At 34.1% G+C, this 27,282-nt stretch overlaps 2 protein-coding genes across 3 annotated transcripts in view; one reads left to right on the top strand and one right to left on the bottom strand.

Moving 5' to 3' along the window:
• Positions 1-1,699, bottom strand: part of pigk (phosphatidylinositol glycan anchor biosynthesis, class K) — a 49,056-nt gene extending 47,357 nt beyond the window's left edge. Inside the window, exon 1 of the mRNA XM_051096710.1 lies at positions 1,556-1,699. Within this exon, the coding sequence (XP_050952667.1) occupies positions 1,556-1,639 (84 nt within the window). The 5' untranslated portion in view covers positions 1,640-1,699. The remainder of the gene's footprint in view (positions 1-1,555) is intronic.
• A 1,756-nt stretch (positions 1,700-3,455) lies between these two features.
• ak5 (adenylate kinase 5) overlaps positions 3,456-27,282 on the top strand; it is a 107,791-nt gene continuing 83,964 nt past the window's right edge. Inside the window, exons 1-5 of one of the 2 annotated variants that reach the window (XM_051133350.1) lie at positions 3,456-3,831; positions 5,057-5,210; positions 5,640-5,807; positions 9,161-9,333; positions 15,528-15,641. In XM_051133350.1, the coding sequence (XP_050989307.1) occupies positions 3,772-3,831; positions 5,057-5,210; positions 5,640-5,807; positions 9,161-9,333; positions 15,528-15,641 (669 nt within the window). In that variant the 5' untranslated portion in view covers positions 3,456-3,771. Of the gene's footprint in view, positions 3,832-5,056; positions 5,244-5,639; positions 5,808-9,160; positions 9,334-15,527; positions 15,642-27,282 lie in introns of both variants that reach the window. The other variant, XM_051133344.1, reaches the window with a different exon arrangement.

Here is a 27,282-nt window from a genome sequence, read left to right as displayed (position 1 = left end):
GGGTAAAAGAAAAGTAAACCATACATACTTGAAAGCTTATGAAAGGTACTTAAATTACACAAGTAATATGATGGCAAAGTGCTAAGAGCAAAAATTGCCTCCATATGTACTGACTTTATGGAGAAAATTACAAGGGGCATAAAATGATTGCTTTGAGATGCATTTGCAGGAGGTCATGTGACATAAAACATCATGCACAGGTTTTTAACCGGTGAAGGTTTAAAACTAGTTAGACAAAGAAGCCAAATATTCATAAAATAAAACATACACACACAAAGTAATAATTGAATGTAATAATTAATTGCATGTTATTTACAAATCAATGAAAATGCATTATAGTTTAAATTAATATAAAATGCAATTAGCTGAATGTAAGTGATTTTTGACCAACTTAAGAAGGATATCAGTACATAATTAATTTCACAATTAGTTCTATTGTCTTTAAAATATGGTTAAAGTGTATTTTCAAGTGTACTGAAAGGCATTCATGGTTAAGTATACTCAACTGGTAATTACACATTTGTAATGAAGTGAACTTTATTGTAAAAGATTACAAATATATTAATATACTTAATATAATTCATAATGTAATATCAACACACTAATAGCAACACACTAAAGTTGAAATTATAATCAAGTACTTAACATGCTTTTATTTTTTATTAATATTATATTTTCTACAAGCAAAATGTATATATAGTTTTAGAATCTGACGTACACTACAAATGCACATTCAGTACAGTTAAGCTTCTTGTTTATTCTAATGCACTTCTTTTTATCACAAGGAAAGCACATTTATTATGAAAACTGTGTCACAAAAAGATGTGTTAGATGTAAAATGATGCCATTCTCTGAAGCAGCTTTAACATTTTACACTTTTTATATTATTTGACATTTATATTGTGAATATATTGCCATTTTGTTGACATTTGGACGTATATTGTGAAACTGATGTACTTCTGTGGATGTTTGAACACATTGCAATATAATGCAAGACAGATGTGAAAGATGACATAAGAAGATGAAAAGGCAGTTTGTATGCGAATAATAACAATGAATGAAAATAACAACAATAAAACTATGCAATGTATTACGTTTGACAGTTACTTTGAACAATATACAAGATATTTACACTTGCTCAATGTGGCAGTAAGATGCCAATTTTTACGCCTTGTTGTCATCTGAACATTAAACTGCGAGTCTGTGTGATAATGAGTAAGTAATAAAAAAAAGGTGAAAAAGCCAAACGCCTGGAGAACTATGATTTTTAGAACAAAGTAATCGTAATGTAAAGGCTGTGTTTCAAAACCTAGTGCGCTGCCTACCTAGACAGTACTGTATTTTAGGGCATCACATGCTTTACCGTATGTATATGTATGCATGTTTGCGTGTGCTTATATATAACAAATCGGAATTAACACAGCTATAAAATAATAAAAGAAACATTAAAAAAGAAACATGTATGCTGAGCTGAGAATATTACTGCTGAGAGCTTCACTCTCCATTCATTGAATCAAAATATCGTTTTACGACAGCTATGAATAAAGACACTTACCTCAACATAATTACTGTATGCATAAGGTATGGAAACAAGCAAATGAATAAATGCACATATTGTCACTAAATTGAAATAACCCATTTTAGTTCGTCACCGGTTTAGTGACAGGCTAGATTTGCAAAAGCAACCAGGAAGTGTTACACTTCCGGTTTGATTAAAAGTACCATTTTTCGAAATAAAAGTCATACCTCTGTTCAAATATTTAAATGTGGCAAAAAACGGAGCACATGAATATATGATTATGCATTATATTTTATCAATAACTCTTGTCTTAGAGTCCATAAATTTACGCAACAACTGTGGTCACGTTTAATATAAAAAGCAGTATTATTATCACATTTGAATAGGGAACAAGCATCAAGCTAAAATGAAGCATTGAAAAATCTTTGTCATACTTATTTGTTCATTTTTAAAATTGTTCTGTATTAATACTATTTTGCAAGTATTCCAGCAAAGATTCGTGTACCAGAATCTGAAACTGGCTTTATTTTCTCAGTCATTCACCCCAAGTCGTGAATGTTTGAGAATCAAAAGCATTTCCACCTTACAAACGTCGTCCGAATTACATAATAATATATTTCTAGGACCTGTTTACCAGCAGGCACCGACAATGGATTAAGTGAGACTGTAGGACAGATGGAGGCTAAAAATGTCAAAATCCAGCATGGAACATTTGGTGCCCGTGTGTCACTTACTGTGAAAATTATGTCAGAGGTTATTAAATAGTAGAAATATATAAAGGCTAATAAAGAATTTTACTAGTCTCATTGATTAAATATGATTAAATATCATTGCTTTACATGCCATTGTATTTAGGACAGTGATTCTTTTTTCCCAGCTCTATAAGATATTCATTCATAAAGTATTACAATCATTAAAAGGCTGCAACTGCATTAGCAGTTTGTCAAAAGTATTATTAATTTATAAAAAGCAGTGAAGCAGTTTACTTAAAACAACAACATTTTGTCTGCAAAGTCAATACAACCAAACATGCATAAAGCTATCTTGTTGTCATGTGACAGTTATACCATAAATCATGAAATTATATCATATAAATAAGACCACTAACCAGTTAAAACATACTTGTATTAATATATTAATTAATATATAAAGAAATATAATTTATACATTATATAAAAATAAGATTATTATAAAATGCATTTTTATATTATATAAAATATGAATGATTCATTGTTATTTAATGCTTTTTTAACTAATGTGTAATATATTTAAAAATATAATTCAAATGTTTAAATATTTGTAACCAGTTTTGGAATTATTATATAAGTACACTTTTATTAGTATATTAATTAATATATAAATAAATATAATTTATACATTATATAAAAATAAGATTATTTTAAAGTGCATTTTTATATTATATAAAATATGAATGACTGAATGATTCATGATTGTTTAACGTTTTTAATTAATATATAATATATTTATAAATATAATTAAAATATTTAAATATTTGTAACCAGTTTCGTCATTTTATTTTACAAATATATTAATTAATATATAAATAAATATAATTTATACATTATATGAAATAAAATTATTATAAAATGCATTTTATATTATATAAAAATATATATTATAAATATATATTATATGAATAATTCATTATTGTTTAACGGTCTTTTATTATATATAATATATTTATATTAATGTATACATATAATAATATGCGAATAATATAATGTATATATTATATAAAATAAGATTATTATAAAATGCATTTTATATTATATAAAATGTGATTGATTCGTTATTATATATTATACAGTGCATACCGTAAAATATTCTTAAAAGCTTTACTCCAAAAATGATTTTGACGGACAGTATGCTCTAGTTTCCCCCACTGAACTCCAGAGACACGCATCAGTCGTCAGAAAGCGCGCATCAGCTGGCCAAACACATACACTTGAGTCACTTCATCAGCGCGCGGGCAGCGTGCAGGTGTATCGCGCTGTGTTGGCGGTTTTAAACACTTAGAGAGATAACAAGACCAAGACTAGAGGAGAGCTTGGAAGCAGCATGTAACAGGCACAACGGTTTACTGAGAGTATAACTGTCTTCGTCCACCTAGTTTAGTAGGCACTTGGAGAATGCGTTAAGATCGCAACCACATCACGGATTCGTGACCCTGCAACAGAATACATTCTACACTCAACGCAACAGGATCTATCGATAGTTTTTCCGAAACAGATATGAACACCAACGATGCGAAGGAATATCTCTCCAGGAGAGAGATACCACAACTGTTTGAGGTGAGCATTTGCGCGTGTGAACTTTTGTTCCGGTGAATCCTAAAGAAGATGCTTCCACATCAGCTGTTACAATGAAGAAGTTAGGTTACTTTAGGAGCAATATTTGATACGTAAATTGATTTGTGCATCGGGATGTCCGACTACAAGGAATCAGTATTCAAAAGCAATGTTGGTTTTTAAAAACGTCGTATGATTAAAGTTGATGATTCATAATAAAAAGCTAATGATTCATTTTAAGGTTCGTGCATGCACTGCGAAATAATGCAAAATGAATTATTGAGTGTTGCACTGGATTAGATTATATGGAAATTACTGAGGGTTATATACGTGCTTATAGACGCTGATTGTGTGCGTTTTTACGCACAAAGCTGAAAATGTCGGTCGTGTCTGAAATGCGAGTCAACATCGCTGATTGTCCATCGTTGTTTATTATGGTAGGCGTGCTGTCAGAAGCCTACACATGCTTCATCAGATTCAAGTGTGATGTGAAATAACAGCATATAACAGACGTATTTAATGACTGTTTTCAAGTCTGTTTTACAGTGACCTATTATTATTTCACAATTGTTTTGTGAACAATATAATTCTCGAGTCAATACCTCTCTTTAAACTCTTAGTGCTGTCTCAGGAGGGCATTTATGAAACCCATGGCAAAAATCACTTTTTGTTTAGAGAGTTTGGTCCAACTTCGTTTGGAATATCCTGGGAATATGATGAGGAAGATGGAGATGATTTAGATTGTTTATATGAAATATATAGGAATGTGTACATTTTACGAGCTGTCACTCTTCACAATTTGCTTTTTTCACCACTTTAATCACCTTTTGCCTTCCCTAGTTCATTTTAAACTGTTCTGTGGTGTAACAAATTCATTTTTATGAGTTTTCAATATGTAGTCGCTAAAGGGGGTCATAAAATTATCATGCATAGCCTACCAATTATAAAAGAATGAACAAAATGATGGTAAAGCTTTAAAGTCATTTTTTAACGGTGTCATAATGCAATATATCGGCTTTTCATTAATAGCAGAATTAATTTATTGCTACTATCATAGTTATTTTATTGACTATAGAAAATTTAAATATAAAATATAATTTTTAAATAATATCTATTTAATATAATATAAATAATAACATTTACAAATAATAAACTTTCCTTATAATGCATGTTACTCCAGTCAACAGATAAACACAGTAACATCTCTGATCTGTCACTGGTTTCCCAGAGTCTGCTGACTGGTCTGATGTACTACCGACCGGATGACCCGATAGACTATCTCGAGACCTGCCTTAAGAAGGTGAGGGAGCTTGGCGGGACTGACAAAGTTCGGTGGGACACATTCGTTGGACAGGAGAAGAAGTCATTACCGCCTCTCAATGGTGGGCAGTCACGCCGATCTTTTTTCCGCAATGGTGAGTAGGAGGTGTTGTCATCAGCCGACGCAACTCCAAATTGTAGGCAACGCTGAAATTCATGCAAACTAGAACTGGCCACAAGCTGCTGTGCTGTTGTGTATTGCACAACAGGTGCATTATTCATTATTTGGGTGCTGTTAGCTCATGGTAACCATCGGTAGGGGTTTTCCTTTCTTTGTGCTGGGCAACATTGTTCTACCCACCTCGAGGGAATACGAAAAGGCAAATAAATGCAAAGTACTTATACAGTAAACATACTGAGTTTGTGCTCTAAGCAAATCCTCTTTTTTTCCCAGGTATATGCTGTCATGGGATTTCCTGTGAATGCGTAGCAATATATTGTTGAGGATATCAAAAGCTCTCATGACTAACTATTTTCGTTCTTCCATGCAGTTCTCCCGGACAGCCCCAACTTCCCCTATCGGAGATACGAGCGCCTCCCACCCATCAACCAGTTTTCCATAGAGAGTGACTCAGACTTGTCTGAGACGGCAGAGCTCATAGAGGAATATGAAGTCTTTGACCCATCTAGACCCAGACCCAAAGTCATCCTCATTATAGGTAAGCCCAAAAACTGGGTACTTCATCAGGTACCGGGCTAATGGAGAGAAACACCAGCCTTGAATGTGTTGCACCTGAATCTACGTATAACAACACACTACCATGCAGATGACTTTTTTTTAATCAGTAAGAATGCATATATGCAAAAGACATAATTTTATAAAATATTTTATTTTAAATAAATGCTGTTCTTTTCAACTTTCTGTTCATCAAAGAATACTGAAAAAAAAGATCACAGTTTCCCCAAAAATGGATGATTTTGATAATGATAATATTAGGAAACACCAAATAGGCATATTAGGATGAATTTCATTACTTTAAATTGTAATAATATTTTACAGTATTACTGTTTTACTGCCTTGGTAAGCGTAAGAGAGAAAAAAAAGACAAAAAGAAAAAGAAAAAAAAAAAAAAAAACTAACCCTTTGGTTCTGTAGTGTGTGCAGTAAAACAACAGATGACAGAATAACAAAAGCCACTCCCTCTCAGTTCTCTATTATAATTATTTTTATTCAAAACAAGAATTTTAAACTAATTACGCATCTGATCAGACAAATGTGAAAAAACAACAACATTTATGCCATATGCAGTGATACTGATCAAGAATAATGTGAAACAAATAGATAAATAGTGTATTATTAGCTAAAATTAAATATAGTTCACCCAAAAATGAAAATGTGATGTTTATCTGCTTACCCCCAAGGCATTCAAGATGTAGGTGGCTTTGTTTCTTCAGTAGAACACAAACGAAGATTTTTAACTCAAACCGTTGCAGTCTGTCAGTCATATAATGGCAGTCAATGGCATCCACAGCTTTGAGAGTCAAAAAAACATACACAGACAAACCCAAATTAAACCTCGCGGCTTGTGACAATACACTGAGGTGTGAAGACATGAAACAATCGGTCTGTGCAGGAAACTGAACAGTATTTATATAATTTTTTTTTTTTACCTCTGATCAAACGCAATGTCCAACTGTTAAAAAATTAAAAAGGCTACATTTTTTAATGCATTTATTTAAACAAAATTATATAGAATTTTAATATTGGCCATAATATGTAATTATCTGCTTGTTTTTATTTGCCAGAATTTAATATTAATCAACATTAATATTGCTAGTTAATTTAACACAGGTATAGTATTCGACTAAAATAGTTCAAATTGTTGTGTTTGTGATTAGATTAAAATTCAAGTAAGCTATATTTAAAAACAGCAGTATTGACTTTCCCGATCAGTATGCAGTAACACACTGCTATAATAAATGATGTGATCACGAAATCAGAGACCATCCCGTCATCAAAATCCAATTACATGTTTTCACTGGGGATGCATTTGAGATGGATACCTGCTGTAAACAGGGACGCTGAGTGCTAGAGATGCTAATAGTTCAGACAGAGATATCTGATATTTGTACATTTCCCTCCTGCCTTATCAGACTTCCCTGAACAGCATGCATGTCTCCTTAAGTTCACTGATGTCATTTGCAAAGGAAACGCTATCTGTGCTGAATGTACCCCACAAGCAAATAATGTGCATATCCTATCAGTCAAGTGACCTCCCACTTGCAGTATTATCTTATTGAGATATTAGGTGTACCTCAGTAATTGTTTCCCATCACTGCTCAGCTTTCTATTTTGTTTATGAAAATTTTCCAGGTTTTAGTAATGTTTCTTATAGTGGACAACTAACATGTATTAAAAATGATACTGGTGACCGATGCCTGTAGTTTGCATAGGTGTAGGTAGAGTATTTTAATATGAGTTGATTATTGTTATTTTTATAACACAGCATTTAGTTCTAGTCTGAGAATTTGCTCATATTTAGTCCAATAGCACTCAAGCTGATTACTGTATTGTTCTGTTGTCTGTACTGGAACTTGGCATGTTACAGACAGACCACCAGTGTCTGTGTACTGTATTAGTGGTGGGGATTTTTCAGTGACCCTTTATGCAGGTTACATTGTTACGCCTTTAGGCAGTGATAAGTAACTGTCTATGAATGAGTCATTGAATCATTCATTCCACAGATTCATTAGAACTTCATTCAGGAACAAAATTAATTCTCTGAATAAGTGAGTCATTGAATTATTCACTTATCATATTCATTAAAACTTTGTTCAGGAACAAAACAATTAACTGTCTGTATGAGTGAGTCACTGAATTATTCACTCAACCAATTTATTCAAACCACTGATTCATTCTATAATGTAACAAGCGGAGATTGTTAATTATGCTTTTGGAACTATTTTCTTTTACAGAGCACAAATAGATGAGCTGTCTAAAATGACTAAAATGACTTAACATTAAAGGAAAGGTTCACTTCCAGAACAAGAATTTACAGATAATTTACTCACCCCCTTGTCATCCAAGATGTTCATGTCTTTCTTTCTTCAGTTGATAAGAAATTATGTTTCTTGAGGAAAAAATTCAGGAATTATCTCCATATAATGGACTTCAATGGTGCCCCCAAGTTTGAACTTCCAAAATGCAGTTTAAATGCAGCTTCAAATGGCTCTAAACAATCCCAGCCGAGGAAGTAGGGTCTTATCTAGCAAAACGATTGGTCATTTTTAAAACAAATTAACAATTTAACCTCAAACACTCATCTTGTTTAAGATTCCCATCTCGTTCATCTCCCATCTCGCAGCCTAAATTGCTGCAGAGGTACCGACCCAGTGTTTACAAAGTGAACATGTAAAAGAAGATCAAATACCCTTTACAAAAAAAGGTAAGACAGATGTAGGATGATTTTGACGTTGAAGAAGAAAATGAGACGGAAGTTTTTCAACATACCCCTAACTGTATTGACCCAGATTAAACTGACTACGCATGCGCATCGTAGAGACGAGACGAGACGAGCATTTGAGGTTAAAAAATATATTAGTTTTCAATTTGTTTTAAAAATGACTGATCGTTTCACTAGATAAGACCCTTCTTCCTCGGCTGGGATTGTTTAGAGCCATTTGAAGCTGCGTTTAAACTGCATTTTGGAAGTTTAAACTTTGGGGGAGCCATTGAAGTCCACTATATGGAGATTATTCCTGAAATGTTTTCCTCAAGAAACATAATTTCTTATCGACTGAAGAAAGAAAGGCATGTACATCTTGGATGACAAGGGGGTGAGTAAATTATCTGTACATTTTTGTTCTGGAAGTGAACTTCTCCTTTAACTTCTTTACTGAAATGTTATATAAAAGCAATATGAAATTGTGTTACTGGTCTGAACATGACAGCATCCTGGATAATGCTACATTTTCTCTCGAAATATGCTTTTCTGGAGTGTCTGCATATATGTGGGTGTCTGCGAGTGAGTCAGTATCGGTTCATAAGTCTCCCCGCTATCTTCCCAAACAGGTGGCCCGGGCAGCGGTAAAGGTACACAGTGTCTGAAGATTGCTGAGCGTTATGGCTTTGAATATGTCTCAGTGGGTGAGCTACTCAGGAAGAAGATGATCCATAACGCCACCAGCAACAGGAAATGGAGTCTGATTGCCAGGATCATCACCAATGGGGAGCTGGCACCACAGGTATGTACATGTAAACAGGATATCGGAGAATATAAAGGTCAAAAACACATACCAGTAATTATGTCAGTAATTAGGACAACACACATATATGTTGAATACAAGTTCACACAAATATGTTGAACTGTGAAAACTCGAATGTCATATTTAGAACTGAGTTTGTTTGATTCTTATTTCTGAAGTCTTCCTATTTATCCTATTTATCACATCAAAGACTGACCCATTTTTAGACTCACAAATGCAAGTTTGTTTGTGTGAAGACAGTGTTCAAATGCACATAACATTTCTTTTACTTCAACATTCAACACATATATGCAAATATAATTATTAACATACTGTATGATGTGATTTAAATCATTTACATACAGAGAGTTACATGTCTTTTTACTGTAGTAGACATCATATATTTAAGGCTGGTTATGTAATGTAATGTATGCTAATAGCAATTTTGTAAGTAACCAAAGAATATGTCCTTTTCAAACCATAAACCTACAAAAATTATAACATATTAAATTAGGTAATGGTTGTAAATTCTACTCTTTCTCTATACTTTTCTATTCTCTTTATTCCCTATGCTCTTCTATTCTATATACTTGTTTTCTTTTTATTTATTATAAATAAAAACTTCCTACATGTACTGCGTTGAGCTAATCAAGACTTGTCATGGCGCTTACATATTATTGCTCTTTTGTTGGTTTTGATTGCTTCTATTGTCCTCATTTGTCAGTCGCTTTGGATAAAAGTGTCTGCTGAACGACTAAATGTAAATGTTAATATCACAGATTGTGGTCTGTGTGATTATCACAGATTGTACCAGTATCTGTAGTATTTGATGGATTGCTGCACAGTATGCACAAAGTTGCATCATTATTTTATTTTAAATAGTCTTTAAAATAACCATAAGTAGTGCTGATTTGAAATCCTCACTGCAACGAAGAATTTACAAATTGATAGTTGACATGAACATGTCTGATTCATGATTTTTTAACGTCAAGTTTTTTGGTTAAAATACATATCTGCATAAAGTAAAGTGTATATAGTAGGTCCATTTTATCACCTTTTTGCCTTCACTGATGCATAATAAATGGTTCTGTTGTGTTGCAAACAATTTTACAAAGCACAAATATTCAAAGTAGCCTTTCAAATAATACAAGACCATAAAGGTTGCATGCAGAATAATTATAGACAAATTGAAAAAATGCTGAAAATAGTTTTAGATAAATTACAGTGTCACACCACAGGACGCTTCTGAAACAACGAACCAATTTATCCAATAATAGATGGTGTCCAATGCATTGGACGGATTTATTATAAGCTATTGTTGAAGGTTATCACTCATGTTGGTTTGGATGTAACATCACAACCTGAAGCGTTAAAATGACTTGTAGATCTTTTGACATGGCTCCAAAAAAGCTATTTCCTGAGTTCATTTCTTAGTTTTTACGACTAAAGTGTCTGTTGAAGTCTGAATCTTAGTTTGGTGAAAGTAACTCAAGAGCCTACTGCATTTCTTCAGTCTGTTTATATTATCAGACCTAACAATAAGACCACTTCCTAAATTCTGTCCCTATAACAATGTACCCACACTCCCTTTCCTGCGTATTAACTTTCCATTTGAGAATTGAGCACAGAATTGTGGCGCTGAAAATGAGGGCACCACATTTGAGCGAGGAGGATTTTGAAAGAGAAATAGAAGATAAGAGCTGCTACTGGGTGTTGATTCCCTTCAGAACTCCAGATACGCTTTGTACATTTTTAGAGGAGGCAGTCTATATCTGCAAAGATTATTGACTGGAGGATAAAATGACCAACCCTTGTCATTTAATCCTTAGCTTTGCATTGCACAGGTTGAGTCAAGCTTCCTGACACTGTCAGAGAAATAAAGACACCTTCCACTAATGACTTCCTGGACTGATGCAAAGGAGACTTTTCCCAGACTGTGAAATGGAATGTGTAGAGTAAATGTCTCTGTGTCGTAAGATACACCTGTGTAAAAAAACACCACTTTTCTTTATTGAAAGAAAAGTTCAATAAACTTCAAAACACCACTTAGCTTTATTGAAACTAAGCTACCAAATCAGTTTGCCCCAAACATCTGACCAAACATATTTATGCAATATCTATTTGGTAATTTTGCCCATCTACTCTCAGTAAAGTAATGAGCAGGAAGCAATGATAGATGCTATAAGATAAATTACAAATAAATTACAAATAATTATCATCAATCATTTTGATAAACTGGGTTGTACATTTTCTGAGACGTTGTATTTTTAATTGTCAGTGAATTATAATATTGCTTGTGGTATTAATATCAGTCAGTTTTACTCTGCTCTCACAGTATGAAAAAGACAACTAGACACTGTGACAAATTTTCTCTCATGTCTCTCTGGGGCATTTCTTCATTTCTGTTCACAGCTCAGTAACACTTTAGAGTAAGTTTGCTTTAGTTGATGCCTTAGTGAACTAGCATTAACTAATCATGTGCAATACATATTTTTACAGTGTTATTAGAGTATTGTTATTTGTTAATGTTAGTTTTTCATTGTGAAAATATTAATATTAAAAAATATTAATTTTTCATTGTTAGTTTGTGTCCATTAAATAATATTGCAGATACAATTTTCAACAATGTTAAAATTACATTAATAAACATTAATAAATGCTTTAGAAATATTACCTTTATTTTAAGGTGTCCTTGTTACAGTGTAATTATACATTTACGTACTGAGTAATGTTTATTAACTACGTGTACTTACTATATATAGTTAACAAATGGAACTGTATTGTGTTGAAGTGTGTGACAGCCATCTCTTACTGAATATTTCTAAAGCTGAGAAACACAATATGTCAGATATTTTATATCTTCTGACAAATTTAGAATCATCCTTTGTAAAATGACATAATTTCAACTACACTGACCAAAATTATAAACGCAACACTTTTGTTTTTGAGATAATCCATCCACCTCACAGGTGTGGCATATCAAGATGCTGATTAGACAGCATGATTATTGCACAGGTGTGCCTTAGGCTGGCCACAATAAAAGGCCACTGGTGCTCAACGGATTGAAGGTTAAAAATGCAGTTTCAATGCAGCTTCAGAGGGCTCTAAATGATCCCAGCCAAGGAAAAAGGGTCTTATCTAGTGAAATGATTGGTCATTTTCTTAAAAAAAAAATTATATTTACACACTTTTTAACCACAAATACTTATCTTGTCTAGCTCTGTGCTGCATATGCGTACTCTGTGCACTCCAGTTCAAGATAGTTAGGGTATGACCGAAAACTCCTATCTCATTTTCTCCTCCAACTTCAAAATTGTCCTACATCGCTATTTTACCTTTTTTTGTAAAGGGAGTTTGACCCTCCTTGCACATTCACTTTGTAAATACTAAGTTGTAAAGACTGCAGTGATGTACGATTTTGAAGTTGGAGGAGAAAATGAGTTGGAAGGTTTTAACAAACCTTAACTGTACCCTCCCCCCTTTAAAAATTAAGGTTCCAAAAGGGTATTTTTGCAGTGATGCCGTAGAAGAACCTTTCAGTGAACGGTTCTTAAAAGAAAAAATTTGAAGAACATTTTAAAAATCTAAAGGAACGTTTTTACTATAGAGAACCTTTTCTGCATTTGAAAGGTTCCATGGAAATTCAAGATTCTTCATAGAACCATCAATGTCAATAAAGAACCTTTATTTTTAAGAGTGTAGGGGATTTACCCTCGCAATGCAGAGCACAGCGTCTTTTTTTAACATGATGCTATCCACAGGAATCCATAACAGTGTTTGAGGGAGGGGTTTTCCTGGGTCTGCACGTGCAACAAGTGGTCAGGCAATATGCTAATGTTAATCATGTTAACGTCAACATTTATTCGTTTTAAAAACGACTCGTTTAAATGACTCACAACTGACTGTTACTTTTGAGAGACAATAATTTTATACGCTGTGTACGTTTAGATTTAAAACTTTGCAGAATGTTTTCATTCACTTAGAGCTGTGTTACACACTGCATGAAAGGTAATTTTCAAAAATCCATAATAGGGACACTTTCAGGTTAGTCATGTAAATCAAACTTTAAAAAATCTTTAGAAAATTTTTCAAATCGGTTCTTAGTTTGTCACACCATAACCTAACTTTAACCTAGTTTAATCTGAATTAAGGTGGACACTGGTGATTATAAACAATATTATTGTTTTGGAATATGCTTGACTAAAACTTTATGTGTAAAAAAGGGGTCTTTAAAGGGGAATTACATTTGATCTTTTGAGTAGAAACTCTGACTCTATGCCATTATTGTTTTTATTATTGTTATAGGCCAGTTATGGATGAATTTAGACATTCAGAGCAATTTGTGTACATGGTGTATCAAAGCAGCAAATATACTGTGTGTTTACCTTTGAAGGTGCACAGACTCGCATCATGCATTAGAATGTCGATTGCTTATTCAAGTGCACAAGAGGCTGAATAGAAGTCTTTGCCAGTCCAACTGCTTTCCTGTAATGAAACTTTTTGGAGCTCCAACTCTTTTTGCCCATAGATTGAAAGTCAGTGGGGTCCAAAATAGCAGAGAATTTTTTCAAAATGCCTCTTTTGTTTGGCTGAACTTTCATTGTAATTCTAAAGGCCGGAAAGGGTGGATCATAGTCAAGCTATTCAATAAAAAAATTCAGTGACATCACTTAAAGCATTTCACTAGATGTGTTCATTTTAATGTGTGTAATAAATTACATCATTTACATTTTTGGCTGAACTTTTATTTTTAATTCTAAAGGCCATGGTTAAACAATTCCATTAAAAAAATGCTTTTAAAGCATTTCACTAGACGTGTTCATTCCAAACAGTTCCAAACATCCAACTGTTTCACAATTGCTGATGGACTGATTTGCCTCAAAACATATGAATTCTTGTTCATTATTCTTTGAACTCACATTCATTTTATCATTACCTTGATCAAACCACATACAGCTTTGCATATAAGGGAGACCGGCTGTTGGATCTGGATGTGATGCAAGACAGTGTTTTGGGCATTGATGTTTGGTTTGTGGTTGGCGGTCTGTTTGCATTCTAAAAATGTCCTCTGCTTTGAACCATGCCTGGATCGCTTCAGATAGTGGTAAAAATGGTAAAGAGAGCATTTGGTCATACAAATTACATACTGGGCAACAAATGATGCCTGACGTCAGAGTTATTTTTAGAGCAATCTGGAATTGACGCTAGATCTACGTCGTAAATGATGCCATCCACATCATTAGATTTGCTACGGTTGAATATATTTTCCCTCCAGCACTCGGGAACATTAAAATTATCCAAAAATGCCGCTGCACTCCTCAGTTACACTAGAAATCACCTAGAATGGAATATGTCACCAAGTTGATGAGTGTGGGTTTTTAATTATATAGTTTAATTGTAAAGTGCATTACCTCTCCCATTAGAAAAAAAAATATATATATATTTTAAAAGTAATTTATCCCTGTCAGACAGGTGCTTAAAGAAATACAGAGAATGTTCTAAAATAATCTTGTCAATTATGTAATGATTGCCCTTGAAGCCCAACTCCTCTAAGACGTCATGCCACCATCTTTCATCTGAACGAATTCAGTATGCTGTTGAAAATAGCCCAGAATTACAAAGCAAGTTTTCCCAGCAGGTACTTGATTTATGAAGACCAAATTGCTACAGAAATGAGTTTCTTGTATGTGGAAAGCTGCTTGTTAAAAGAGCAACCATGTCTGCTCTTGAAACAACCAATCACCTGCTATTAAAGTACAATAATTAGAGGGTGACTTGTATGTGCTGAATTTATAATTGTGATTGTAAGCATAATGGCAAAAAAACTGTAAAAATGCTATGGTAAGGGCCTATTAACTGGTAAAAAGTTAAAAAACTGTAATAGATCTAAAATTACATTTACATTTCATGTAATTTTACTGAACAATACTGTTAAATGTATGGTTTTTGGAAGTAAAAAAAGAACAAGTTATCTTATAATTTACAGTGAAAAAAACAAAAACAAAAAAGAGATTTGCATTAAATTGACATTCCTAGACCTCTTTGTGACAGCTCACAGTAAATAGTTTTTTTTTTTTCATTGATTGTTCTTTTTTCTTGTTTGTTCTTACTAATTATGCACATTTTGGTGTTATGTTACATCTTATGTTGTATATCTTATATTTTGACCTGAATATGTTATTCATGCCCATTAGGAAACAACCATAACTGAGATCAAGCAGAAGATCATGAAGATTCCAGAGGCCAGCGGTATAGTTATAGATGGCTTCCCTCGAGATGTGGGCCAAGCACTTTCTTTTGAGGACCAGGTGAGTGCATTTTATTAGTGGTGCTAATGTTACCTTGTGGAACTTCTAATGTGGAAAAAAGCATATATGCAGTTATAAACTTGAGATCTGAAATTAATATAGTAGTATGCGATGTTAATATGTGGCTGCTTATGACAAACCTGTGAAATGCTTATGACAACCCTCACTGCCTTCCCCCGTAAAGTGGCTGCCACTAGTTTTTTGCCTCTCGTTTGCATGGAGTTGAACATTTCTCACATTTTTGTCTCTGTCACCACTCTTCTTCACTGTCATTCCCACAATCCCCTGTGTGAGATCTGCCACTCAGCTCCAATAGAGAATAAACTTAAAACACCTTCTTATCTCCAGTGCTGGGTAGATTATTTATAAATCTGAGTCTGTTACTGATTCCTAGTTGCAAGACAAAATTGTAGTTGTTGTAAATTGTAGCATACTTCCATACATTACAGCTTTGTAGTTTAATTGATGCTATATTAATACAATAAATAATAGTGATTATTTGTGACCCTGGACCACAAAACCACTCATAAGGGTCATTTAAAAAAAAAAAAAGATTTTTATAAATGTATAAATTCAGAGATGTATACATCATCTGAATAAGCTTTCCATTGATGTATTGTTTGATGTGATATGACAATATTTAACAGAGATACAGCTATTTGAAAATCTGGAATCTGAGGTGCAAAAAAATCTAAATATTGAGAAAATCACCTTTAAAGTTGTCCAAATGAAGTTCTTAACAATGCATATTACCAATCAAAAATTACGGTTTGATATATTTACAGTAGGAAATAAACAAAATATCTTTATGGAACATGATCTTTACTTAATGATTTTTGGCATAAAAGAAATGTTGATGTGATCATTTTAACCCATACAATGTATTGTTGGCTACTGCAACAAATATACCCGTGCTACTTATGACGGGTTTTGTGGTCCAGGGTCACATTTGTGACAATAAATACATCAGTAAGTGTACATTATTATATGTATTTTTGTATGTTTTATATTTATTTTTAATATCTTTAGCTTTCTTTTAAAGGGGTCCTATTATGCTTTTTCACTTTTTGCATTTTAGTCAGTGTGTGATGTTTACGTTTGGGCATAAAAAAGATCTACAAAGTTACAAATCTCAAAGTCCATTCCAAAAGGACATATTTCATATTTTAAAAAATCCCTTTTTAAGAACTACAATGAACGGCTCATTTGGACTACAGCAGGGGCGTTTCTAGGATTATAAAACATCCGGGGCTGATGCCAAAACTTCAGGGGCTAGTGGTGTTGGGTGGGAGCTCACATCATGCTCACATAAGATTTTGTTAGACACAGGTGTTTGAACCTGGATGGGGTCCGGGGGCATTAAACTGGGGGTTAAAGACCTTGTCACACTATGAACAATAGTAAATAGTAATCACTGCAAATAGCAAACATATCAAAGTATTATAACAAAATTATAACTTTACAAAAATATGTTAGACAAATAAAATAATAAATTTGAAGATGTATTTATAACTGTAGCAAATATATAGTTGCATGCAAAAAATAGGGCCCTGTTTTTTTCCAAATTTCGTTTTTTTTTTTTTTTTTTTTTTTTTTTTTCCTGTTTTCATTTTTCTGGACTTCTTTTTAATGGTTAAATTTAATTTTGTTAATCAAAATGTAATTAATCATATGTAATTAATTAAAACCATGTATCTTTACATAGATTTACCGCCAATTTATCAAAAGTTAAGAAAAATGTTTAGGACCCCATGAAATGTTTTATTTTTTCTCACCTTACGTTTTATTGTTACCAAATATGTTTTAGCATGTCTGTTTATTTGAATGCATAAAAACAACTTTTATTTATTTTTACAATAGCCTTATGGAATTCTGTGTTGTGTATTGTTCTGGTTATCAAATGAAGGTATAAAATATTAATTAAATTGATCTTCTAATGAAAATGATATTTTATTTTTGGCAAATAAAGGGCATTTACTATTCAAATTTAAAACATGGAAAAAATATTGTGTGAGGAATTTGTATAAATTTGTATTAATTAATAGTAGTGGTCGTAGTAGTAGTAGCACGTACATGGTTAATAAAGTTAAACCGAACTTTTACTTTGACGGGTTGCCGTGAATACCTTTAAATTTCTGTGTGTATATTTGACGCTTGTTTTACTCAAATGAAACAGTGAAATGCTCATGAAGTGAGTCTCAGAGCAGTTCTGGAGATGTTGTTAATGTATTTATGTCCTCATTTAGTGAAACGGCAGACGCTGAAATCACTGCAAGCGTCACACGCGCATCAGTATTACATGTAAAGAAACTGCGCGTCCGCCCCTTCCATTCCCCATTCCATGCAGGATTCATATTTAAATAGTCTTTTAATATTTACAGATACCAGTCCACATCGCGACTTGATTTAAGTGTAATGACCAACTTTTGATTAATTCATTCAAACTTTGACAAATTCCGTGGAAATCCACTTTCGGGGCTGGAGTGAAAACATTCGGGGCTCCAGCCCCGAATGATCAGCCCTAGCGATGCCCCTGGACTACAGCGTTTGTTTTCCAGATGTTATGATGTCACAATGAGGCCCATTAGAATATCAATAAAATAAATCCCCCTTATGAAATTTGAATGGTTGGAAGGTGAGGAGGGACGAGGTGGAGGATTAGCCTAACTTTAGCGATGCAGTGCGGAGAACAGCTTCTGGGATGCTTCAGCGAGCCGCAGCGCGGCGGGTATAAACACAAGTATTGACTAGAGTGACTGCGATCATCTATGGTGGCCGCGTTGGAGCCGCACCGCAGACATGTGCAGTGTGTAGTAAGAGATTTATTCATCATACAGCGTAAATTGCTTGACTTATTATGCAAGTGTTTTTTAATATACATAAACTTGGACTACACTTAGGCTAGGCTAATCAGTGATGATGTTCTTTGCTTGTTTTCGGCAGCTGCTTTTTGAATAACTATGGAAATGTAAGCATTATAATTAATAACTTACTATATTTTCATTCAATTGTTGTCATATTAAATACAAATTAAGTCATATTAAAAACATTAGGCTGCTTTTAGCCTTATGCTGGAGCTGGTTGAAATGAAGTATGTAAATATTTAAATAAATTAGCACGATAATATCATGTATCGCAATCTCGCAGGCTGACGATAGGACCCAACACTACTGTAGTGTATTATTTACTCACCCTCCATGCATCCTAGGTGTATAGGACTTCCTTCTTTCAGACGAATGCAATCGGAGTTGTATTAAAATTTATCCTGGCACTCCCAAGCTTTAGAATGGCATAGACGGGTGTTTCTCTTCATCAGTCCAAAACAAGTCCAATAAAGTGCATCCATCTATAATAAAAAGTGCCTCACACGGCTCCTGTAGTGAATCGTTTGTAAGAAAAATATCCATATTTAAAAAGTAAGAATCACTTTAATTTAGCTTGCACTAACAGTTGTACACGGAGCTGCTTTGGCTAGGGGCATGGCAGTACTAAAACACTGTCTAAGCTGTCTTAGCTGCCAATCACAACGCACTGGGACAGCTAACTAGTCACAACACATTTTGTTTTTCGGAAGGCAGGCCTTCATCAAACCCAAAACTAATTGAGCCATTTGTGCTGGGCTCGGGAGAAAGGTATTGTAATAATGTAAATTATGTGAAAAGTAATGCGTTTTCGAACCAGCAAGCATGAGAGCATGTTCTAGTATACCCCCTAAAACAAAATCATGACTTTGTAAAATTGCATAATAGGACCCCTATTAATAAATAATTAATTAATAACCTATCAAATAACCTTTTTTCTCATACTGACATAATATTTGACCATGGCTGTGACATCTTGTGACTTTTCCCTCTGTAAAATTAAGTATCAGCAACAGCTATAGGATAATGATTTTGATAGCTGCTCATCATTTCAAGGTAATGTTATCACTAATTTTGACAGTCACGCTAAAAGTGTGTTGTTTTAATATACTAATGGAGTCGAGGTATCGATTCTATCAACTCCTACAGTGGGAACTGGGTATATGCAAATATATTATTAAAGCACTCAATGATGTGAAGCATGGATGTATAAAGTCATATAAATCATATAAGTCTTTGGTCCGAGTCGGAATCTTTCCTCAGTTCAGTGACTGTTGGAGTAACTAGAGCTTTGAGTGAGTTGGCAAAAACCTGCAACGCTGGCATTTTGGATCATTTTGAGTAAATATATCGTCAGGAGCCACGGGTATTAATTGCTCATTGCTTTTTTTGTTTGTTTTCAAATGCAGGCAGCTGCTGACTTGCATTTTATGACTCACCAAGGACCGTGGTTTCAGCTAAAAATCTTCTTTACTGTTCTGATGAAATAAAAAAAAGTCACCAACATCTTGGATGGCATGAGAATGATTAATTTAACAGCAAATTTTCTATCCCTTAAACACTTTACCACAAACTATAACGGTCCTAGCAACCACATACCAATGCCTTGGCAACATGTGAGTTTGCATGGCCAAACACCACACAGTTTCTTCTGAAAATGTATACATTTAGAAATTAAGCTTGGTCACATACTGTACTATATGTATAAATAAGACCACCTCCTGTAGATGAGCTGCACTGCAGAAAAGATCACTGTCAGCCACCAGCCTTCCAGGTTTATTAGCTTCCTAAGCGTCTGTCAATTCTGTCTTGACTATAGCCTAGAGCATGAATAACTTCGAAGCATTAGTGAACGAGTTATTAGTGAACTCCGTTTCTCAGTTCGTGTTCAGCGGCTTGTCACAGTGCTCCTGACTACAGTATGTTCTGAAGCAAGGCAGCACTGAAGACACAACATAACATGTCAGAATTGGCATAGCTAATGGACTAGATTCTCACGGTCAAGTGGGTAATTGCGCAAATGGATGATACAGTTGCAAAGACAGGATTGCCGTTACTGTGTTTACACTACTGAAGTCTTACTTAGCTTTTAAAAGGGACTCTGTATGAAAAATAGAACATCTGCTGGACTAAGTAGATGACATGGTGTGTTCCTTGTAAAATTAGAAGGAAAAAAAACCCATAAAATATATTTTAAAAATAATTTATCCCTGTCAAACAGATGCTTAAAGAAATTCAGAGAATGTTCTAAAATACTCTTGTGAATTATGGAATGATGATGTCTTTGAAGCCCAACTCATCTGAGACGACATGCCCCCAAACTGATTCAGTATGCTGTTTAAAATAGCCCAAAATTACAAAGCACATTTTCCCTGCAGGTGCTTAATTTATAAGGACCAAATTCCTACAGAAATGAGTTTTCTGTATTTGGAAATCGCCTGTAAAAAGGGCAGCCAAGCACCCAGTTAGTGTTAATTTTGTCAGCCATTTTTTAATTTAGTCTTACTCTTAGTTTTTAGTTGTTTTAGTTCTTAGTCCTGTGTCAAATGTACTTATTAGTTATTATCATTAGGGATGTGCATCTCCATGACTGAGGCTGATGCCTTACGCATCTTGATATATAGCCAGTGTTGGGGAGTAACTAGTTACATGTAACAGAATTACGTAATTTAATTACAAAATAAATGTAATTGTAATTAGTTACAGTTACTAAAAAAATGTGTAATTAAATTATAGTTACTTTTAAAAATGTTAATGATTACAAATGGGGTTACATCTACATTTTTTCACACACACCCACATACAAATTTAATTGACTTCTTTCATAAATTGCATTGATTGCTCTAAAATGAGACACCAATGTTTCAGGAGTTTAGGACACAGAATAAAACACATTCCTGTTTGTGTTTATGCATATACTTTTTTTTTCCCAAGGCATTGTTAGATGCCAGTGTTTCCTGTCATAACTATGCAAACATTTGGTTTCAAAACTATTTCTTGTTATGATTTTAAATCTGTATTTAACATCAGAATGATCTCAAAGTAAGTAAGAGGTGTCAAATCTGAATTTGTGGTGACTGTGCTTTAAATTAAATTATTACATGGCTCTGCGGAGTGCTTGAATCTGATTGGTCGGTCATGACATTCTAAGGTATGTTATTCCCTGATAACAACTGGTAAGAGCTAATAACACAGACTCATCCGGACAACTTAAGTCACCGCTATACTCTTGATAGTTTTTCTTGGTGGAAGCTTTGTGTTCAAATATTTCAACTCAGATCAGTGTTTATAGTGTCTAATTATTTACTTTTGTAGAAAACAGCTGTGTAATAAGTGGGATAATGTACATTCAGCCAGTTGTTATCGCAAAATAAAGATGTATATCCCTTACTTATTATAATCTTAATTCAAGTGATAAAGAATTTTGAAAGTCTGACAGTAATCATTGTTGAGTGCTACTGTAAGGTTAACTCTGCCTGGTTTAAATGTTTCAAAATGATTAACAGTTGAAAATATTAGAAATTTAGAAAAATAATCAAAACGTAATCAGTATAAGTTACATTACTTTGATAAAGTAATTGTTACACTACTTATTACATTTTAAATGGAGTAACTTATAATCTGTAACCTATTACATTTCCAAAGTAACCAACACTGTATATAGCCAACAATAAGATACATTCAAGATACATGAACAGTGCTGGGGAAAGTTACTTGTATGTAATGTATTACAATATTGCGTCACAGTACCTTTTTTTAGTAAACAAGAAGGGTTCTATCTACAGAAGTCTGTGGAACGCAAAAACTTTGAAGCTCAATATCTCAAAACTGCTCAGAATGCAGTTAGAAGCTTATAATTCTAAGGCAGCGAAATGTTAGTTTATCTTGAGTAATTTTTGCTTATTATGGTTGAATTGGATCATCTAAGGCCAGCAGCAAAGACATTGATTAAATCCAGTTTCTCTCAGCATGGCAACACGAGAGCTGTCAGTCAATACATGGGAAACAAAGTAGCTGGCATTACTTTTTTGAAAGGTATTTTCTTGTAAATTAAAAAGTAATGCTGATTACGTAACTCACTTTACTTGTAATGCATTACCCCCAACACTGCATATGAAGCAATACGATTCAGCCCTATTACCATGCGGTACGATCCGATTTCGATTCAGTTCAACACAATGAGATTCAATGCAATAAGATGCAATGGGGAAAAATATGATGCTATGCTATTCAATATGGTACAGAATCAAATACTTTTATTTCTTTGGTTTGTTATAAATATTCGGTGGAAGACGCAGCTCTACCTCTGCCATGTTAATCTACATTCTATGCCTCGGTCTCCATAGTGGTGTGATACAACATATTCATGTAGCAGCAGTGGTGATGAGAGAATGCACTTACAAAACAGTTTAGAGAGGAGAAATCAATCTACATATCAAATAATGACCATTAATTATTGGTCACAAATTTTACAGTAAAATAGAGCATATTTTTTTGAGAAGTAGTGTTAATGCTTTTAAGATTTTGCACACTACAGGTGTGCATTCAACACAATTAAGCACACTTCTTTTTCACAAGTGGTTGCTTTAATGGGGAATGATCGCAGTCAAATCTAACTCTAACAAAACACTGAGACAGTCTTGGCAACCTGCGATGGGAGAATGGGTTGTGAACTGATATTTCACACCCTGTTGATTCACGTCTGCATGAATGACTTGTCTTGTAACACACGTCAGATCTTAAACCTATACTTGAAACTCTATTCCTTGTGTTTTTGACAGGAACCACTTGACTCAGATGAGACTTGTGCAATGACAGGTGTATATTAATGTCTGTAAACCTGTCAAAAAGGAGCTAACGTCAGCCTCGCTGAGAGGAAATCATGTGACAGTTCTTGATTGTAGGTCTCAGTGCACATTCATTTCTAAATGACAGCCTTTTCCTTCATGTTTCATCATGGCTAATTAGCTTGTTCTCACACTTTTTCTGTTTCCTGTAAGACAGCAGGTTTAGGAGGTAGTATGCTAGCTATTACGGCTAACTCAAAGCTTGACTGCCCCTTATCCTTCAACGCACTTGCTGCCGGTCTCGAATTAACCTTTAAGTTTTACATAAACACAAGATTGCTGGTCTGGATCTGAAAATGGCGGAAGTCACCACCTGCAAATGTCACATAGTGCGGTTTCTAGGCTGCAAATAATGTGATCACTGAGTTTAGTCTACATGAGCAGTAAAATTTAATGAGTACCAAGAATCAGATATGCTCCCATCTCTCTCCCTCTGTCTCTTTCCATCCTTCATGCTTGTTTCCAGCCTTCCTCATTTCACACCAATTATCTAAGAGGTGCTTTAACGTAGGCAGAGAGTTGTGAGGAGCGCACTTGTTGCTGCCAGAAAATAGATTTGTGACACTGTCTGCTTATCTCAGAAATGAACTCATGACTTTTCTTTTGCAGGTACGACATGTAATGGCATGCATGTATTTTTGTGCAGTGGCGGGTAATTTTGCTTATCTACCAGTCACACTGGCTGATAAAATGTAACACTGTGTTCTAACCAGGCTTGATTCCAGCATTTTCAGTGTGAAAATGCTGCGAAATGTCACAATCACCAGCCAATATGGGGATATTTGATGTTACCCACCCATATTTTACATAACTTATCACATCACCGCAGCAAAAAGGTGATGTTAATATTTTAAATGTACTAAATTGCAACATATAAATATTAATGTATATAATATACTACTTTACATATAAAGTTCTTTACATGTGCATTGTCGTTGCGGTCAAAAGTTTACACCCCCCTTTCAGCATCTGCAAAATGTTAATTATTTGACCAAAATAAGAGGGATCATACAAAATGCATGTTATTTTTTATTTAGTACTGACCTGAATAAGATATTTCACATAAAAAATATTTACATATAGGTAACAAGAAAATATATTAGCTGAATTTATAAAATCACCCCGCTCAAAAGTTTACATACACTTGATTCTCAATACTGTTGTACACTTCCACAAGTGACGTAATTTGCAGTCTATTTTATTTTTTACTTTATTTTATATATATATATATATATTTTTTTTTAATTGAATCTCTCAACATTTTACAACAGTAGCCAGTTGGTGAAGACAAGAAAAAAAAAAAACTAAATTACATTGTCACTCGCAATCGCCACCTGCACTCTCTGCTACCTGCGACGTCACTTGCAATCCACACAAATCGTGTGTGTTGCCAATGGAGACAAGAAGCTGTGGTGGTTAAACGATTAAAACTAATTTATTATTCATCTGTAGGAGATAAAAACAAGACCCGCAAATCCGTGGCCATAGAACAGCAGAATATTAACGAATATGAATATGAAGCAGAATATGAACAAGAGAATATGAAGTCTCTCGTTAAGCGTTTTCCTCCCGTAGAAAACCATTAACACTTAATATGTCTCAGTGTGCTGAGATGCAATTAAAAGATCAAACCCGATATACAGTTTATTAATATAATGTATATGTAGGCTATATAATGTTTTCCTTCGCAAAACATGGCATAACGTATTAAGATGATAAAGACTAAACTCAGTATGCTCCTATTCATTATTAAAACAACTACACACAAGCAGGTGAGCCCAGAATAAACGCAACGCTGCGTACATTCGCGTTTTCCCATAAAGAATAATCTCTACAGCTCTTTGCTATCATTGTCTTTTGTTTATATTGGTTTTCTACAGGAGGAAAACGTCTATTTAACACATTGCGTTCTGGGCACGTCTGCTTGCCTATACAAAGTTGGTCTTTTTAATATCACATAATGCCTTTCTTATGGGGTGTTCATATCTGCTGGTATATCGTTTGACATTTATATTGAATTTGGTCTTTATCATCTTAGTCCGTTTTCCCACATTAAGCGTTTGCTGGGCAAGTATAAAAGTGAAAGTTTGCACATTGTGTCCATGGCCATATGCTTGCCTTGAAGTACATTAAATTAATAAACTATATTACAGATTTGATCGTTTAATGGCACTTAATGTATCTTAATACATTAAGCCATATCAAGTGTTAATGGTTTTCTGTGGGAGGAAAAAGCTTAACAAGAGACATATTCTGCTGTTCTGTGGCCATGGATTTGCGAGTCCTGTTTTTGTCTCCTACAGAGCTATTAAATTAATTTTAATCGTTTAACGACCACAGCGTCTTGTCTCTATTGGCAACACGCACCATTTGTGTGGATTGAAAGTGACGTTGCAGGTAGCTGAGAGTGCAAGTGGCGATTGCGAGTGACATTGTAATTTAGTTTCTTTTTTCTTGTCTTCACCACCTGGCTACTGTTGTTAAATGTTGAGAGATTCAATTAAAAAAAATGTAAATAGATAAAATAAAGTAAAAATAAAATAGACTGCAAGTGACGTCACTTCCGGGAGTGCAGTTGTCTGAGAGTGCAGTTGTCTGAGAGTGCAGGTGCATGTCTGCAGCCAGACCCTTCTCGTATTTTTGTTGTTGTTGTTTAGTGTTGTTTAGTCCCACAGATTCTTTTTGATTTTTTCAGCATTGAACCCTTCCCAACAATGACTGTATGATTTTGAGATCCATCTTTTCACACTGAGGACAACTGAGGGCTCATATGCAACTATTACAGAAGATGCAAATGCTCACTGATGCTCCAGAAGGAAACACAATGCATTAAATGAACACTCCACTTTTTTTTTGAAAATAGGATCATTTTTCAACTCCCCTAGTGTTTTGCCGTTTTCAAATCCATTCAGCCGATCTCCAGGTCTCTTGAATTTGAAGATCAGGGTAAATTGAACTTATTTTGTCTTCTGGGAAAACATGTAAGTATCTTCTGTAGCTTCTGAAGGACAGTACTAAATAAAAAAAATAAGAAATCTTCATTCTGTTCAAAAGGTTACACCCCTGGCTCTTAATGCATTATATTTCCTTATAATGCATTAGTGAGCATTTAAACCTTCTGTAATAGTTGCATATGAGTGCCTCAGTGTGAAAAGATGGACAGTCACTAAATCAAATACACAAAAAAAATTTGTGGGACCTGGACAGTTTAACTGTTTTGTGAACAACTATCAATAAACAAAAACAAACAAACAAACATGCACAGTTGTGGATCATTCACGTAACAACACAGTATCTAGAATCAAGTGTATGTAAACTTTTGAACGAGGTCATTTTTAGAAATTCAGCTATTATTTTCTCCTGTGGACTATATGTAAACATCTTTTATGTGAAATATCTTATTCAGTTCAGTACTAAATAAAAAATAACATGCGTTTTGTATAATCCCTCTTATTTAAGTAAAATAATTAACATTTTGCAGATTCTTCAAGGTGTATGTAAACTTTTGATCTCAACTGTATATACTTTTAATACACTACAAGTGCACATTCCATAAAGTTAAACACACTTCTTTTCCACAAGGGTATAGATGTATGGAACTGTACGTAAAAAATCATTGTTAGCCATGCTTATACCCAGCTTCTGAAGCTTCTGCCATTTCTGTCATGACTGAAGCAAGTTAGCTTTTCTCCAATCACTTTCAGGGTTTGTCACAGTGCTCATCTCTGTCCTGTGATCAAAAGCACAGCAGCACTAAAGATGCAATATAACATGCCAGAATTGGCATAGCTAATGGACTAGATACTCACGGTCGAGTGGGTAATTGTGCAAGTGGATGATACAGTTGCAAAGGAGTGGACATGCCAAGTCACAAATATTTAATATGACTAAATCAGCCTGATTATGCTAGGTTACATGACTAATTTTTATTTT

Source organism: Labeo rohita, chromosome 2, assembly GCF_022985175.1.
Source record: "Labeo rohita strain BAU-BD-2019 chromosome 2, IGBB_LRoh.1.0, whole genome shotgun sequence".
Lineage (NCBI taxonomy): Eukaryota > Metazoa > Chordata > Actinopteri > Cypriniformes > Cyprinidae > Labeo > Labeo rohita.
Note: the sequence above shows the minus strand (reverse complement) of the source record. Positions and strands in the feature narration are given on the sequence as shown.